The following is a 14,735-nucleotide window of genomic DNA, read 5'->3' as shown; positions in this document are numbered from 1 at the left end:
TGCGAGTATAAACCACCTTCACCTGTCAAAAGATTCACTCGTTTCTGCCCAGGAGGGTGAACTTTGCAACTCCAGCCAACAGGCGATTGGTCATCCAGCGACAGTGAAGTGATCCAAACTTTGGAAAGCCTAATGCCGAGCAAAGATACACGCAAAAAGAAAAAAAGGAGTAGAGCCTCGGATGTTACTAGCCTATATCGGTTCAAGGTAATCATCCGACGAGTCACAGCTGGGACTTGTATGATGTTATTTACTCGAACGGTGCATGCACAAAGGAAACATTCAGTGCTCTCAGCATCGCCCTCTGGCGATCAGTAGGGATGAAATAGAACTTTAAAACTTCTAACAGGCAGCCATTTCTTTGTCCATGTTAGTTATTTTATATGTCCTCTTTTTTTTTAGGAAACGAAGTTTTATTCTCACTGGAAACAGCCTCAGATTACGTGAAAGATGAGAAGGCTTGCTTCTACGGCTTTAAGTGTGTGGCTATCGGATATGAGTTTAATCCTGGTCCTGATGAGGTATGGAAACTTTCTAGAGCTGATATTGTTTTAGAAAGAAGAATTTTTTTCACCTTTTTTTTTTAAACTTTTTTGGCATTATATTTTATGAATACTTAATGTCATTCATAAGACATGTAAAAACAAAACATAAATTCAACACTGCAGCACTATTTCATGTGTAGATATTCTCTGTATGTTCCATGTAAATGAGACAAATATGCTTGGTCTATTGCACTTCTTTTTTAACATAGTCTTTTCTTTTATTTACAGTTTCACAAGGTTAGTAGTTTAGATTATTTCAATAGGAAATGTTTTCAGATTCATCTACATTGTGCTCAAACCATGTAAACAAACAGGTCCCATATATATGTCTTGATATAGTGTTTTCCTCATGGCTGTAATGCACTGTTTCTTGTTATCTGTCAAAGATAGAAATTAACTCTGACCAAATGCTTCTGATATTTCAGGGTATCATCCAATTAGAAAAAGAGCTGGCGTTCCTTGGCAGTGTGTGCGCTGCAGCTCTGATGAAGAAAGATTTGGCCCTTCCTATAGGTATGACAAACATCCAAGAAAGAAGTTTGCTGCATCTATTTTGTATCTCCTTTTATGATGCCATAATATATTGCTTTTTATATTTTCAAGGTGAAAATAATGAACGTTTTGTGCCTTTTTTTGTTATTATTTTAGGCAATGAATTGGAGGAAGATCTAGAGATCCTCGAGGAAGCCTCTCTTCAGGTATGTTATCTTTTAAATTCTTTTGGATGAGAAAAATAATAAGGTATTCATCTTTCAGGGTTTCCTAATTGTGCTCTCTCAGGTGTGTAAAGCCCACTCTGGGATCCTGGGGAAGGGTCTGGCTCTGTCTCACTCTCCCACCATCCTCGAGGCCCTGGAGGGGAATTTGCCGCTGCACCTTCAAACCAACGAGCATTCTTTTCTGGAGGACTTCATCACCTGTGTACCGAACTCAAGTGGAGGGCGTTTGGCCAGGTATCTGTGCTTCGATTCAGGAACTAATACAATTTTAACAACCTTTACTTTTTACAAATGTATGCATTCGAACAAAATAAAACATGTAGATTATGTAAAAAGCTGAAGGCTTATTTCCTAACATCACTACTGTGGATTAAATGTTAACTCTTCATTTTTTATTCTTTGTTTGCACCGTTCAGATGGCTACAGCCTGACTCCTACGCAGATCCTCAGAAGACGTCTCTGATCCTGAACAAAGATGACATACGCTGCGGATGGCCAACCACTGTGGTTGTTCAGACTAAAGACCAGTATGGTGATGTGGTGCACGTTCCTAACATGAAGGTAATGAAGATCACACCTGTTTTGCTGCTTCCAGGAGTCATTTTGTAGTAATTCTTCTGGTGTTTCTGACTATTCCGTTTCTATTATCTTCTTCCTCTTTAGGTGGAGGTGAAGGCAGTACCTGTTTCTCAGAAAAAATCAGTTCAGCCAGACAACATGAAGAAGCTGCAGAGGCTGCCAGGAAGCTCTTCACCTTCTTCTTCCGGCCCTGACCTAACCTTCGGAGGTCTGCCGGTTCCAAAACTGGAGGCCACGTATGAGCCTGTGATCGTGAAAGAAGCACGATACATTGCCATCACAATGATGAAGGTCAGCCATGAGTTGCTGGCATGTTTTTTTAACTTAAAAAGTAGTTTTGCAGATTTGATAAATAAATGTTATTGAGAAAACCATGTGAACGGTTGATGCTAGTTGTAAGACTGTATCAGATTTCTACAGATGTGTTTTTTTGCTTTCATCCTGTGTCTTTTTCAGGCGTATGAAAGCTATTCTTTTGAAGAGCTGCGCTTCGCTTCCCCCACCCCGAAGAGGTAAGTTCACACAGAAACACATCATATATTCCGCCAAGGAACAGTTTGATTGATTCTTCTCTATACAGACCCAGTGAAAATATGCTCATCCGTGCCAACACTGATGGAACGTACAGCGCTAACTGGACTCCAGGAGCAGTCGGCCTCTATACAATTCACGTCACCATCGATGGCATCGAAATAGGTAGGTTTTCTCAGCATATAATGTGTATTTTGCTATGAATGTTTAGTGTTTCTAAACTTGAAGGATGTTTTTTACAAGCAGGTTTAAATCTTTTTTTTTTTTTTGAAGATGCTGGTTTGGAGGTAGAAGTCAAAGACCCTCCAAAAGGTATGATACCACCTGGAACTCATATGGTCAAACCAAAGACTGAACCTCAGCCTAGCAAGGTAAGTTATGGACCACTGAGCAGCATTTTTCTTTCTTTTTTTTTTGTTATTGTGTTGTTACATACCAAACATCACTGGACCACAAGACGCCATATATATAAAACCTAAATAAGCCAACTTTTTACAAGATGGAGGAAGTAAGGGATAAATTCCCCATTTGATGAAGAGGATGAGTTTGGTGTCATGTTGCTAATACGTTCTAGTTGTATCAAAATGCAAACTTGTATAAATTTTTTCTTGTGCACAGTTTATAAGATGAACGTGCTCACGGAGGAATAGTGAGCAATATATATATAAAATGTATCAATGTTTTCAGAACAAAAACAGATGAAAGGACCATTTAGTGTCAGAGAACCAGTTTAAATGAGAACCCTTGCAAACAGTTGGATCATTGAGGCGACCACATTACAGAATGTGTTCGACTCATAAACAACATAGCAATGACAAATGGTTGGCCTGCTTTAAAAGGAGTTATGACAAAATAAATCTTATTAAAAAATAGGGGTGTCCCGATCCGATATTGATATCGGATATCKGTCCGATATCAGCCAAAAAATGAGTATCGGATTTTATCGGCCTGCATAAAAAATGTCCGATATAAGTGCTCCGATATAAGCAGTTCAATCCAGCAGTTCACTGACTCCRCTCCAGTGTTTCTATCCAGCAGCGCTTGGATCCAGCATGCAGAGCTCACATGATCACAACAACATGCTGCGCTAACAAGTTAGCAAGAATGTCAGCAGAACTTTCTGTTTTCATCAGAAACAGAGTTGAAGCTAAGTGCAAAGTTGTCACGCACAAGTTTTCCGAGGGCGAACAGAACTGTGAACGTTTTTAAACCGTAGCGACAACTACTCTCCACCCTGGCAGCAGCTTTGTGGTTCGGCTCGGTTCGTTCAGCTTCGGTCCAGTGACCGCACACAGCCGAGCAGTTTCAGAACCTCCTCTCTGGTCCAGTCGGTGGTTCTAAGCTGGCAGAAGCGAGGACAGCACGCTTACAGGTTTGACATCCCGTGGATTAGCTCTGGGTCGATGGACAGAAGAAAGGAGAGCGCAGCTTTTGTTTTGAAATATAAGCACAACATGACGAGAGCTGTGATAAAAACTGCTCCCTGCAGGAGAGAGAGGCTGATCTCCATGTGATGCTCAGAAAATGCAGCAGTAAGAAAGGTAGCTCTCAATTTAAATAACTGACTAATTCTTACTATTTATTTTTTGCTCTTGTTATTAGAGTGATGTTTAATCTGTTTACACACTTGTTTGAGTGAAGATTAAGTGCAATGATCACGTTGTTTAAGTTACAGTCAGTAAAATTGGAGCTGTGGACTCTTTGAACAGATGTGGGGTTTTGTTTTGTCCCCACCTTCAGTTTTTTCCACCATAAAGCAGCACCAGGCTGACAGGTAGTAAAACAATAACCGAAGTGATTTTGAATTGTTATTTTATACTTTAAAATAACATTTTGTTTTTATTGTTTTATTTTTAGGGTACTATAATTTATTTTATTAAATTGTAGAATGTTCTTCAGTTTAAAATGTATGTGATCCATTGGTTAAAAATAAATGGGTCAATTTTTCTCATACCTACTCTKTTTCACTGTTTGACCTGATCAACACTTTTCTAAGATTTTACATTACAAAATAGGTAAAAGTGTGTGACTTGTACCGTTATGGTAACGGGTCAATATTGGTATCGGGCAATTCTCAAAGTTGTAATATCGGTATCATATCGGAAGTGAAAAAGTGGTATCGGGACATCCCTATTAAAAAATACTGAATTGCTGTCAGCCAATTTGGATTCATCATCATTTTCTGAAAAGTATTTTTCTGTAGTTACGCCATTTTTTTGGGGAAACAAGCAACAATGTATGTCGTCGATCAATCTTTTCCTTTCTGCTTTGGATCTTGTGTTCCCTGACTTTTCATGCTTCAGTCTACAAGTTGACAGAAAAAAGGCAAGAATAAAAAAAAGATTTATCCAACTTGTGCTACTGAAAATGAAGCTCTTCATGTTTCTTCCTCCTTTGCTGAGACTGTTTACCTGGCAGCAGGCTCTGTGTGGAATAACGCATGCAACCACCATCAATGTCCTGTTTTGTCTTTTCTTTCCTTCAGATGCACTATCTTTTTTTTTTCATTTTCTTCTTCGCTCTTACACCTCATGGTCTCTGTCTCCTTTTCTGCTTCTATCAGGTCCGCAAATTTGTGTCCAAGGACAGCGCAGGCCTACGTGTGCGTAGTCACCCCTCCTTGCAGAGTGAACAGATAGGCATAGTGCATGTCAATGGCACCATCACTTTCACTGAAGAGGTAATTGACTGAAGACCGGACAGATGATAAATATACRATCTGAAGCGTTTTGATCCACTTTTGCTTTGTTTGTGTTTCATTTTCTTTGCATCTGTGAAGTTAAAAAGAAATGTTACAAACATTGTCCAGATCAGTGGTTCCCAACCTGGGGGCGGGGGGATGAGGAGGGCTCTGAGGCTGTAAAGACAGAAAAGTTTTGCTTGTGAAAATACTAATACCACTAAATTGATTATAAAAAGTAGAAAGGGTAGAAATTTAATGACTTTAAACACAGCTGTTACACAGAACTGCTATTTATATGTGGTTTTATGGAATTAACTTAATAATAATAATAATTATATATATTTWCAATTATTAAAAAACAGTTGATACATTTTATTTCATCAAAGTGAACATACTAACGTGACTATTAGGTTTGGTCACTCGGGTAAGGAAGGTGAACAGGATTTGATGCAGTCCAAATGATTCAAAGTATGTCTTAAAGTTCCCTATTTATTTGAGGTTTTAAAAATATGATTTCTATAGTTGATATTAGGCGTATTGATAATAAATGTTACATGTAGTTGTTGTAAAGAACAAAGCAAGTAGCTATGTTGTGCAATAAAATCCATGCAGTCACTTTTCAACCCAAACATTATAAGACCTCTCGCATCAGCTGTGGCTCCTTCTATATTATGTCTATTGTGCCCCATTCTGTCAATTATGGTGTAACCAGATTACAAGCATAAATGGCTCTTACACTTGAGGTGGGAGGAACTCATTTTTCAATAAGATGAATCTAAGTGGAACAAAACTGGGATAAAAGTTTTGGATTGACAGAAAGAGTTACTGGACTTGGACTGACCAAACCTTAAAGGTTGGTTTATACTTTAAGTCGGACGTCATGTTCCCCCTGCTGAGTGACAAATTGCGTAACTTCCGTCTGTTATGTCCCGGTGACAGCCGTCGTGTGCATTGCCCCCAGTCAAAACTCTGTCCTGCAGACCTTACAGCTCACAGTGTGTGATTGGTCAGAACTTTGTGGGCGTGTTCATGCAGAGCAGGAGTGATACTTTGAGCAGCGCATTTTTTTGGTCTTTATTTAGCAGAAAATTATCCATTCCCACAGACAATTTGTTAAATTGGTAAGATGGACAGCTTTGATGAGCAGATGGTCTGATCCTATTGACCATGTGAACGTGCAATCGAAGCTCACTTCTTTCCAGCTCCATCAACAAAAAGAACAAAATAAAAAGAAAAATTTTCCTCCTCCGACTCATAATGCAACTCAACACTGATTTATTGTTGAGTCAAAAAATAATTTATCCTCAAAATAATATATTGTTTAAATGCTTAGCCATGAGCTGTGCTACACTGGGAGTGCTACATCAGAGCAGAGGGAAAATTACAATAATTTTAACCCCCCTGCCGCGTCTTCAGCCCGTTTACGTTTACGTCCGAAATGATGCAATAACTGATCCGCTGTCTTGTCGTATTGAAGTATRAACCAAGCTTTAAGTTTGAATTTGCATACATTCTAGAGTCTTTAATTCCAATACATAAAATCGTTTATAACCAGCTGCTACAAACATTTAGATTTTTCTTTGACTTTTCATCCCTAAACACAGATGTTAGGACAGTTATGTTGGGAACCACTGGAACAGATTACAAGCTTATCGTCATTTTTGAAGTTTTATGTGATCATTTATTAATACCGCTATAAATTTTCATCTATCACTTCATATGGCTTCAAACCCTTTTGCAAAACAATCTGAGGCTGCAGAAAGGCTTTCACGCAAACTCTAAGGAAGTGGAGTATTTAAATTCAAATTGTACGAATTGTAATAAAAACATTTAATATTTACAAGTGTACAGAATATATGCACAATAAAGTACTAGTGACAGTATGTACACATTTTAACCTTACTTGCATTGTGCAATTTTCATATTCATTATAACAGGTTTCCTGCAGCCTTAGATGTGTCAATATATTTGAGGGTTGCTCTCCCTTTGTTTCCTCTGTTACAAGCCGGCGTCCCTGAGCTCTACTCTGTTGCTCGTTTTCCCTTAGATCCACAATGATGATGGTGTATGGCTCAGGCTCAATGATGAAACAGTAAAGAAGTATGTTCCCAACATGAACGGTTACACAGAAGCCTGGTGCCTCTCTTTTAATCAGCACCTTGGCAGGAACCTACTGGTCCCCGCAGACGTAAGTAGAAGGTGACCCGCTGAGCAGTTTGACGCAATCTGATAACAATAGGCTCCTTCGCTGTTTATCAAAGCAGCTCATCTGTGTTGTGTCATTTATTGGGTTTTTAAACACTTAACGTTGTGTCTGGCACTCACTCCACAAATGACCTTGTAGCATGGTAAAAATCATCTGATCATGATGTAAATGTTGGGGTGTTCTCTTGCATGAAATCTCTATTTGAGCAGTGCTGAGTGTGAAACTTCTACTAACACACGGGAACAGCTGCTGAAAGTGTGCATGTATTAACTCATGTCTGAAGGCAATAAGTTTCCCGTAACACGTCCTATCTTATGTGTAGCTGCACACTTATGTAGTGAGAACACTGTTAGTTTGGTGCGTTAAAGTGAACCCCAATGCAGGGATTGTCTGATGAGATCCTGGGTTGCAACATAAAATGAATGTTACATTCTATTTCAATGGTGGTTATTTTTTTGTCATGAAGCAATCAAAAAGATTTGGTCAAACATTTTCCCTCTACTGCGCTACAGTTCTAGCTCTGCATTGGGATGCTTTTTGGTGCTCAGAGGTTTTCCATATAAGGTCTGTCTGAACAGCATGACACTCCACATCATCCAAGTGGGACATTTTTTTGGAAGTTCGATATTTATTTCTATAATCGTTCCTTTTTGGTTTTGGGTTTGGAAAAAAAGTGACTCCAGTGTGTTTTGGAGCGAACTTCTTTTTGTTCACTCGTTAAATGTTCGACTGTTTCACCACGTCCAAGCAGCCATTTTTGGGCCCTTTTTAATCCGAGCTCCACAACAATCTTGCTTATCCGACGCCAGCGCTCTTTTTGTAATTTTGTCAAAAACTCTCTTCTTGAAATCCAGAAGAGTCCAGCCTTTTTTTTCTTCCAAAAAAATACATAGCATAAGCCCTCACCTTTTCCCACTTTCTCCTCTTCCCTAATTTATGTGTTGTTTCATGACTCTCTCACAGTTTGCTCAGAATGTCTTTAATGCTAGCCAAGGAGTCAGGGATATCGCCTTTTTGTCATGGACCCCATTAACTATATTCCCACCACAGGTGAGTTGGTTGAACAAGGGATGAATAGTTTGACTGCCCCACAGCTAACCATCTGTCTGTTAAACTACCTGTTGCCTTGAAACCCCTTTGTGACTTTGAGATTTTCCCACAATGTTAGTTTCAGTTGTAAAAAGTCAGTCTGTAGTTGCATGGTTGTCTGTAAATTCAGGTACGTCAGTCAGTACTGCCTCTATAGACCTCTGCAATGATCACATTCAGGATTTTATGTACTTACTCCTTAGGCTTGTTTGTTGCATGAGTTTCAAATACTGATGTCCACTTTGTTGCATGAGGTCTTGTTTTGAAAGGTTTTTACATTTAGCTTTGTATCGGTATAAGCCAGATAGCATGCCTCTCTTTATATGGTGTAAAACTTATTGTGTGGTCTGTTTGGTTTGAGAAGACACATTTTCATTTGTTTCATAACCTAATCATTATTTATGTTTAATGTATTGTTCATTTTTATATTGTGTGTGCAGTATATATGCTTATTAAAAACGTGAACAAAAAAAAGTATATTTTTGTTGCTGAGGAGGAAAAGACTTATTTATTTTAGCGGCTAAAAAAATACTTGGTTTACTGAGTGCACAGATTATACTGTATTTTCTCAATAGATAAATGAGACATTTTCTCTATTACCAAACTCTTTAAAACTGTAAACTACTGCTTCTAGACCTTAAAGAAAGACTTCCAATTTTTTGAAGTTGGGTTTTGTGTTATAGCTATAAGCAATTGGTATCAAACCTTCTGTAAATAACTCTTTGAACAACCCAAGTGCGGTGAAATTGAATCAATTTTGACAAACTTTTAGATTGCTGTCAGTTTTGCATTGCGTAGTTCATCTGGCAGAAACATTATATTCCTGTTGCAAATGTTTTCAGTTTGACTGGAAGTGCTACTGCTAATTGCTACAGTTAGCACCAGGGCTGTAAGAAAATATTGATACATTGGAATATTGCAATATTTCATGTCCTGATACTGTATCAATGTTGTAAGAAGAAACGTGAAAAAAAGTAGTTCTCAATATTCAGTGTTCTTCTGATTGCATAAATAAACAGAATTTGATYAGATTTTATGCATGTAATGCATTGTGTGCTCTTTATACAGAGTTATTTAAAATTAGAATCCTTTGGGGGGGGAAACGGCAATACATGTATATCATCTTGCTTACAGTATCCCAATATTGCGCAACATACTGTATATTGTGAGCCCTGTGTTGTGATATGTATCATATCACAAAATTCTCACCAATACACAGCCCTAAATAGCACTTGTAAATAATCATAGAATTTTTTGTAAATATTAGTGCAATACAAAATTAACAACTGTGTAAAAGTTTTTAAATTTGTGTTTGTGTGAATTGCTATACATTTTTTTCGATTTGAGTAAAAAGTCACCTGGACTAGCTGTTAGCCTCAGTCATTTCTGTCTGAAATAACCTCTGATTTTCCAAACTGAGAATTTTCTGCAAAGATATTACTCGTTCCTAAAATTTCCACAGAATCCACTTCAAATGAACCGTTGCTTTAAAGAGCACATACTGGCAACCACTCACCAAACTGCGAACATTAGCTTCTGTGAACAATCCTTAGTTGATACATGTTGTGTTAGTTTAGTTTATTCCTTAGTTGTGCCAGTGTTTTGTGGAGTCTTTAAGATTTTTGGACAGTTTGTTTTTAATGTAACCTGAGTCTAATTTGTGCCTTTGACTCTTGCAGGAGGTCAGGGGCCAGGCAGAGGAGAATGTAAAGGAGGTGAGCAGCTGCCCTTCCCACGAGGCTCCTGTTGGGGTGCAGAACAGGGCAGGGCAGGCCGGCGGCCCGGGCCTTTATAAGGTAGTGAAGACCGGCCCCTCTGGTCACAACATCAGAAGCTGCCCAAACCTTAGGGGTATCCCCATTGGAATGTTAGTACTTGGCAACAAGGTCAAGGCCATAGGCGAGGTACGCACTCCCCGCAAATAATGCAATGTTTTTGGGGCTGGGGCTAATTAATTCAGTCTGTTTAGATCGCATAACAAATTGTAAATAAATTTGAGTGGCCCTAAACTCTTATTTCACTTTTTAAGTCTGCATCAGCTGCTTCAGGGCGTGGGTTGTTTTCTCTGCCTTTCCACTTTTTGAGGTTTTGGAAACTTTTGTGGCTGCACCACTTTTGCCCAGTTTGCTATTTCCACTTTGTGTAAAACAAAATGTGTTGCAGTTTTATGTCCTCACATTCAGCTGCATCCAGGCTTCTTAGTAAAATCTGGTTACAAAGTGTCCAAGCCTTTCTGTGCCTTAACTCTATCTTTCTTGCACTTTGTACGTACTCAGTCTGTCATTTTATTTGAACATCTTGGCTGTCTTTTGCTCTGTTGATGTGGAGCCTCCTCTCTTTTGGTTTTGACCTGTCATTGGTTGCTGTGGTTTGTCATGCTGTTCAGTCAATTCCTGAGCCTGCGGTGAATTGTCCTCTGTGGTTCTGGGACGTGCAACCTGCACTTACTAATACTTCCATCTGTGTCTGTTTTTCCACAATAAAAATATTCCAGGGAGTTGAGAAAACACATCATGCATTTACCTTTCAATAAACACCCCTTTCTTAGAGTAAGTTTTGTATTTTTTGTTTGGCTACCTACAGTTTTATCCAGCTGTAACTGCTGTTAAAATCAGTTTCATGTAATCAGCGGCTGTTTGCAAATGATGTCATCAGATGAGTTGAATGCTTGCATGTCACTGATCTTTTGTAGCGGGTCTTAGTGTTGTATGTGCTGTGACAAACTGAATGTTGAATGGGTTGATATGGAAATGAATGGGTATGATTCTGACGGTGTGTGTGAGAGAGAGAGAGTATGGATAAATAGCGATGTTTGTGTATCAGGTGGTCAACTCAGAGGGAACTTGGGTTCAGCTGGATAAGAACAGTGTTGTGGAGTTTTGTGAGAGCGATGAAGGAGAAGCCTGGTCTTTATCTCGAGACCGTGGTGGAAACCAGTACCTTCGCCACGATGATGGTAAGTTCAGCATCATCTCACCACCCAAGGTTATTAGATTTCTGAAAGAATCATTCTAAGATAAAACAATCAAATTCGCAGAACAAGCATTGTTAGACCTTGGKAATCAGACTCCACCACCCAGCCCGTTTTCTGTTCAAGCCTTCGGCAGAGCCACAACCTCAAATGGAGCACAGGGCTTTGACTACGGCATCTCCAACAACAAAGGTGAGCTCAGCTTGGTCTATGTTTTATTAAATAAGTGAAAACTCTGTGAACTTGCATTAGCTGTAGGCCATTTTATCTGGTGTTTATATAGCTTAGTTGATAATTTTCTCTTTTTTTTTTTACATTAAATCAGTTCTCATGCTTTAAAAAAACGTTGAAATCATGTTTAACCATTTAAAGCTTACCTCACCTATATTTTCCTTTTGAGTTAATCATGCACATAAATACTTCTCCTTATCCACTTTAAGTTTTTTTCTATATTTAATAGTAAAAAAACCGTTAACATAAGACTTTTTATGCACATGTATAACAAAATTTAATATAATTCAGTCTATTGCAAAAGAATACACTTAAACAATATTTTTCACATTATAGAACATTTCTATAACATATGTGATATTAGTATATGTGACTGGTGCCACTATTTTTAAGTCAAATAACTTAAAAAATGTATGCATGCCTTTTAGTGTGTCTGCTGTAGCTGTTTCATGCCTTACATCTCTGTGGTGTCAGGCATATGTCTGCAAGCATGGGCTTTGCAGTTTTGTGCAAAAATCTGGCTCCGAGCAACTCTCTCACTCTTTACTCCATGTCYTTTTAATTATTCTTCTAGAAAACATTTCATTTTTTTCATCATTAGATTTCTTTAAACTGCTGTTGCACAATGATCAACATCTTGCTGAGCGCATCAGGTTTATAAAAGCATCAATGAGGGAGGGCAAAAGTGTGTTTGTGCCCTGCTCTGCCTAAAAATTCTGCAGATGCAAGAGTGTYGGATTTCTTGCGATTGGCTTTTCTCTCCCCCACATTTCTTAAAATAGGAAGACGAGCTCTAGGGATACTTGCCTAGATGCTAAATACAGACTCCTACAAAATTAGATTTGTGCACTTTCAGTGAAGAACCAGAAAAAAGATCATTTAACGTCTATAACCTTCACAGGCATAAAATATGTCACTAATGTAGTTCGTTCAGGTTGTTTTTACCTGATTAAATGTAAATCTGTAAGTCAGTTAATGGTGGCATTAAATGGTGCTGTTTATTGAAGCTGCTTTAAATCAACCAATAAGTTGCAGCTAAGTATAAAATCATGACAATTTGTGGCAGATCAGTGTGTTAAATATAGATTTTCAAMAAGTAAACCTGTATTAAAATTCTGTTTTTATAAAGCTGCGATATGTTTCCTAGCTGCACACCTAAACTGTGTGCTGCTAATTTTTTTTAGAAGTTTAATTTTAATTGTTTTTTGTTTTTAGTTTTAATACGGAATAAGTACAGCTGGCATCTTTTGAGTTTTACTGAAAGAATGTTTTCATTTACAAAGAGATTTTTCAATGAGGCTGGTATGCTCGTTTCCTGTTTCTATCAACAAACAGGACTTTGTGGACCCCAAAGGCCTATTTTAACTCCTCCTTGTGTTTTAGGAGATGACTGAATTGTTGGTAGGAAATTACAGAGAGATGCACCAATCACAGCTTTCCTTACTACGTCCAGTTTTAGCTGGTTCTGTTTCCTCTATAGTGACTTAAGTTAACAGCATTATACAGTACATGTTATTATATAGTGAAAACATAATATATATTATTATTATTATATATTATTATATATACATATAATTATTGTATAATCAATACTGTACAATGTGAAGTAGAATTTCAAATCTGGACAATCATAATAAAATGTTTACAATAAAAAACTTGTGTATTTTCTCCAAAAACGTAGTGGTCCAGATATTTTTTGCTTTCATTTTGTCTTTAAAAACTACAAATAATACCTTCCAGGTTATTTAGCAGGCATTTAGTAGAAAATGAAACTCACRTTTTTTTCTTACCTTAAAACATACATTCAGAATTGTTTTAAAATTAAACCTGTTTCAATAAACTACGCCAATCTCAAATATGAGAATGATCACATTGATTTACCTTTTTTACTCTAACATTTGCATTGCAAATTATAACTTGTGACTACTTAGCAGTTAAATTAATAATATTTTACATTTGTCAAACTGCTTGCAGAAAATAGGTCTCAGACAGTAAACAGGGTTAAATTACTGTTTGTTGTCTGTTTAAGTGGCATCTGGTACTTCAACAGAAACTGTAGTAGGTATGTTAATGGGCAGTAAAAGATATACCTAAAAAACCCTTTCTGATATTTCATAGAACTATGGTAACTTTGAGTCCTCACTCTGTGAAAAGATGTGTTTTTCTGGTCTGATTTAGCACTGAGCTTTGATGCGTTTACATACCAGAACAGGTAGCTTGTGGTAAAGATAAAGAGTCTGATTCTTGAGTTTCGGACTGACCAGGTCAAGCTGAAAATCATCCAGTTCTGGTGATCAACTGATTGATTGGTGCATCCCCCCGCCCACAAAATGAGCCAAATCACCTTCATCTCCCACCAGCTCCCTCAAACCACAGTATAAGCTGGAGTTTCTCCCCCCTCCTCTGTCTCCATGTTTACAGGTGACCGGTTAAGTGCCATACTGAATTCCATTCAGTCTGGGCCCTTCCTCTCAGCAGCTCCCTCTTCCTCTTCCTCCTCCTCCTCCATGTTTGAGCAAGCTGCCCAACCTCCTCCCTCCTCTTCCTCCTCCTCCTCTCTTGTCCACAGCCCATTTGTGTTTGGACAATCCCCCTCCCAAGTGTCTCAGCCACAACCACAGCTTCTGAGTAAGTCTGTCCTGCTTTCTGACAGCACTTGCTTGCACAGGTGTTGATCTTTTATTCCTCGCAAATTTTTTTGGTTTTAAGAACAATTTTAATTTGTTTATTTGAAGTCTTTTGTGTGGAGAACAATAATAAATGATGAATAATGGTGCAGTTCTTTAAGTTGATAAAATATCTTCAGTAAGATCACATGTTTAATATAGAAGTCTTGTTTCTAAAAGACGATGCAGCAGATTGTAGTATAGAAATACAACAACATGAGTTGTCACTTTTAAACCAGATTTTAAACTTGGAGCACATTTATTGGTGAAATGAATATATTTTGCTTGCATAACAGGCGGAGCCGCTTCATTTTCAGCTGCTTCAGTTTGCTCTGCTTGCACTTTTGTGTAGTACGTCTTTTATCCTTCTTGTTTTTCATTATTGCCTTAAATTCAAATGGCTTTATTTCTTGTCTTGTTTAATTTCCCATTTYAACCAGCCCAAAATTTACAAACAAAATTAAACTACAGTAGTAAATAAAACTTTATTTTTTATTAACTTTTTTATATAATAC

General features: G+C 37.9%; 1 protein-coding gene across 17 annotated transcripts in view; it reads left to right on the top strand.

The window, feature by feature from the left end:
• Positions 1-14,735, top strand: part of mycbp2 (MYC binding protein 2) — a 93,101-nt gene that overhangs the window by 58,858 nt on the left and 19,508 nt on the right. For 6 of the 17 annotated variants that reach the window (XM_014021913.1, XM_014021920.1, XM_014021915.1 and 3 more), the window contains 16 exons: positions 403-521; positions 971-1,058; positions 1,194-1,243; positions 1,326-1,498; positions 1,681-1,825; positions 1,928-2,134; positions 2,300-2,355; positions 2,424-2,539; positions 2,648-2,745; positions 4,938-5,054; positions 7,105-7,245; positions 8,227-8,313; positions 10,032-10,256; positions 11,176-11,308; positions 11,390-11,515; positions 13,976-14,182. In XM_014021913.1, coding sequence (XP_013877367.1) covers positions 403-521; positions 971-1,058; positions 1,194-1,243; positions 1,326-1,498; positions 1,681-1,825; positions 1,928-2,134; positions 2,300-2,355; positions 2,424-2,539; positions 2,648-2,745; positions 4,938-5,054; positions 7,105-7,245; positions 8,227-8,313; positions 10,032-10,256; positions 11,176-11,308; positions 11,390-11,515; positions 13,976-14,182 — 2,088 coding nt within the window. The remainder of the gene's footprint in view (positions 1-402; positions 522-970; positions 1,059-1,193; positions 1,244-1,325; positions 1,499-1,680; positions 1,826-1,927; positions 2,135-2,299; positions 2,356-2,423; positions 2,540-2,647; positions 2,746-4,937; positions 5,055-7,104; positions 7,246-8,226; positions 8,314-10,031; positions 10,257-11,175; positions 11,309-11,389; positions 11,516-13,975; positions 14,183-14,735) is intronic. The other 11 variants (XM_014021926.1, XM_014021922.1, XM_014021921.1 and 8 more) reach the window with 10 other exon arrangements.

The sequence above is a fragment of the Austrofundulus limnaeus genome, unplaced genomic scaffold (genome assembly GCF_001266775.1).
Source record: "Austrofundulus limnaeus strain Quisiro unplaced genomic scaffold, Austrofundulus_limnaeus-1.0 Scaffold310, whole genome shotgun sequence".
Lineage (NCBI taxonomy): Eukaryota > Metazoa > Chordata > Actinopteri > Cyprinodontiformes > Rivulidae > Austrofundulus > Austrofundulus limnaeus.
This window is presented reverse-complemented; position numbering and strand designations above follow the sequence as displayed.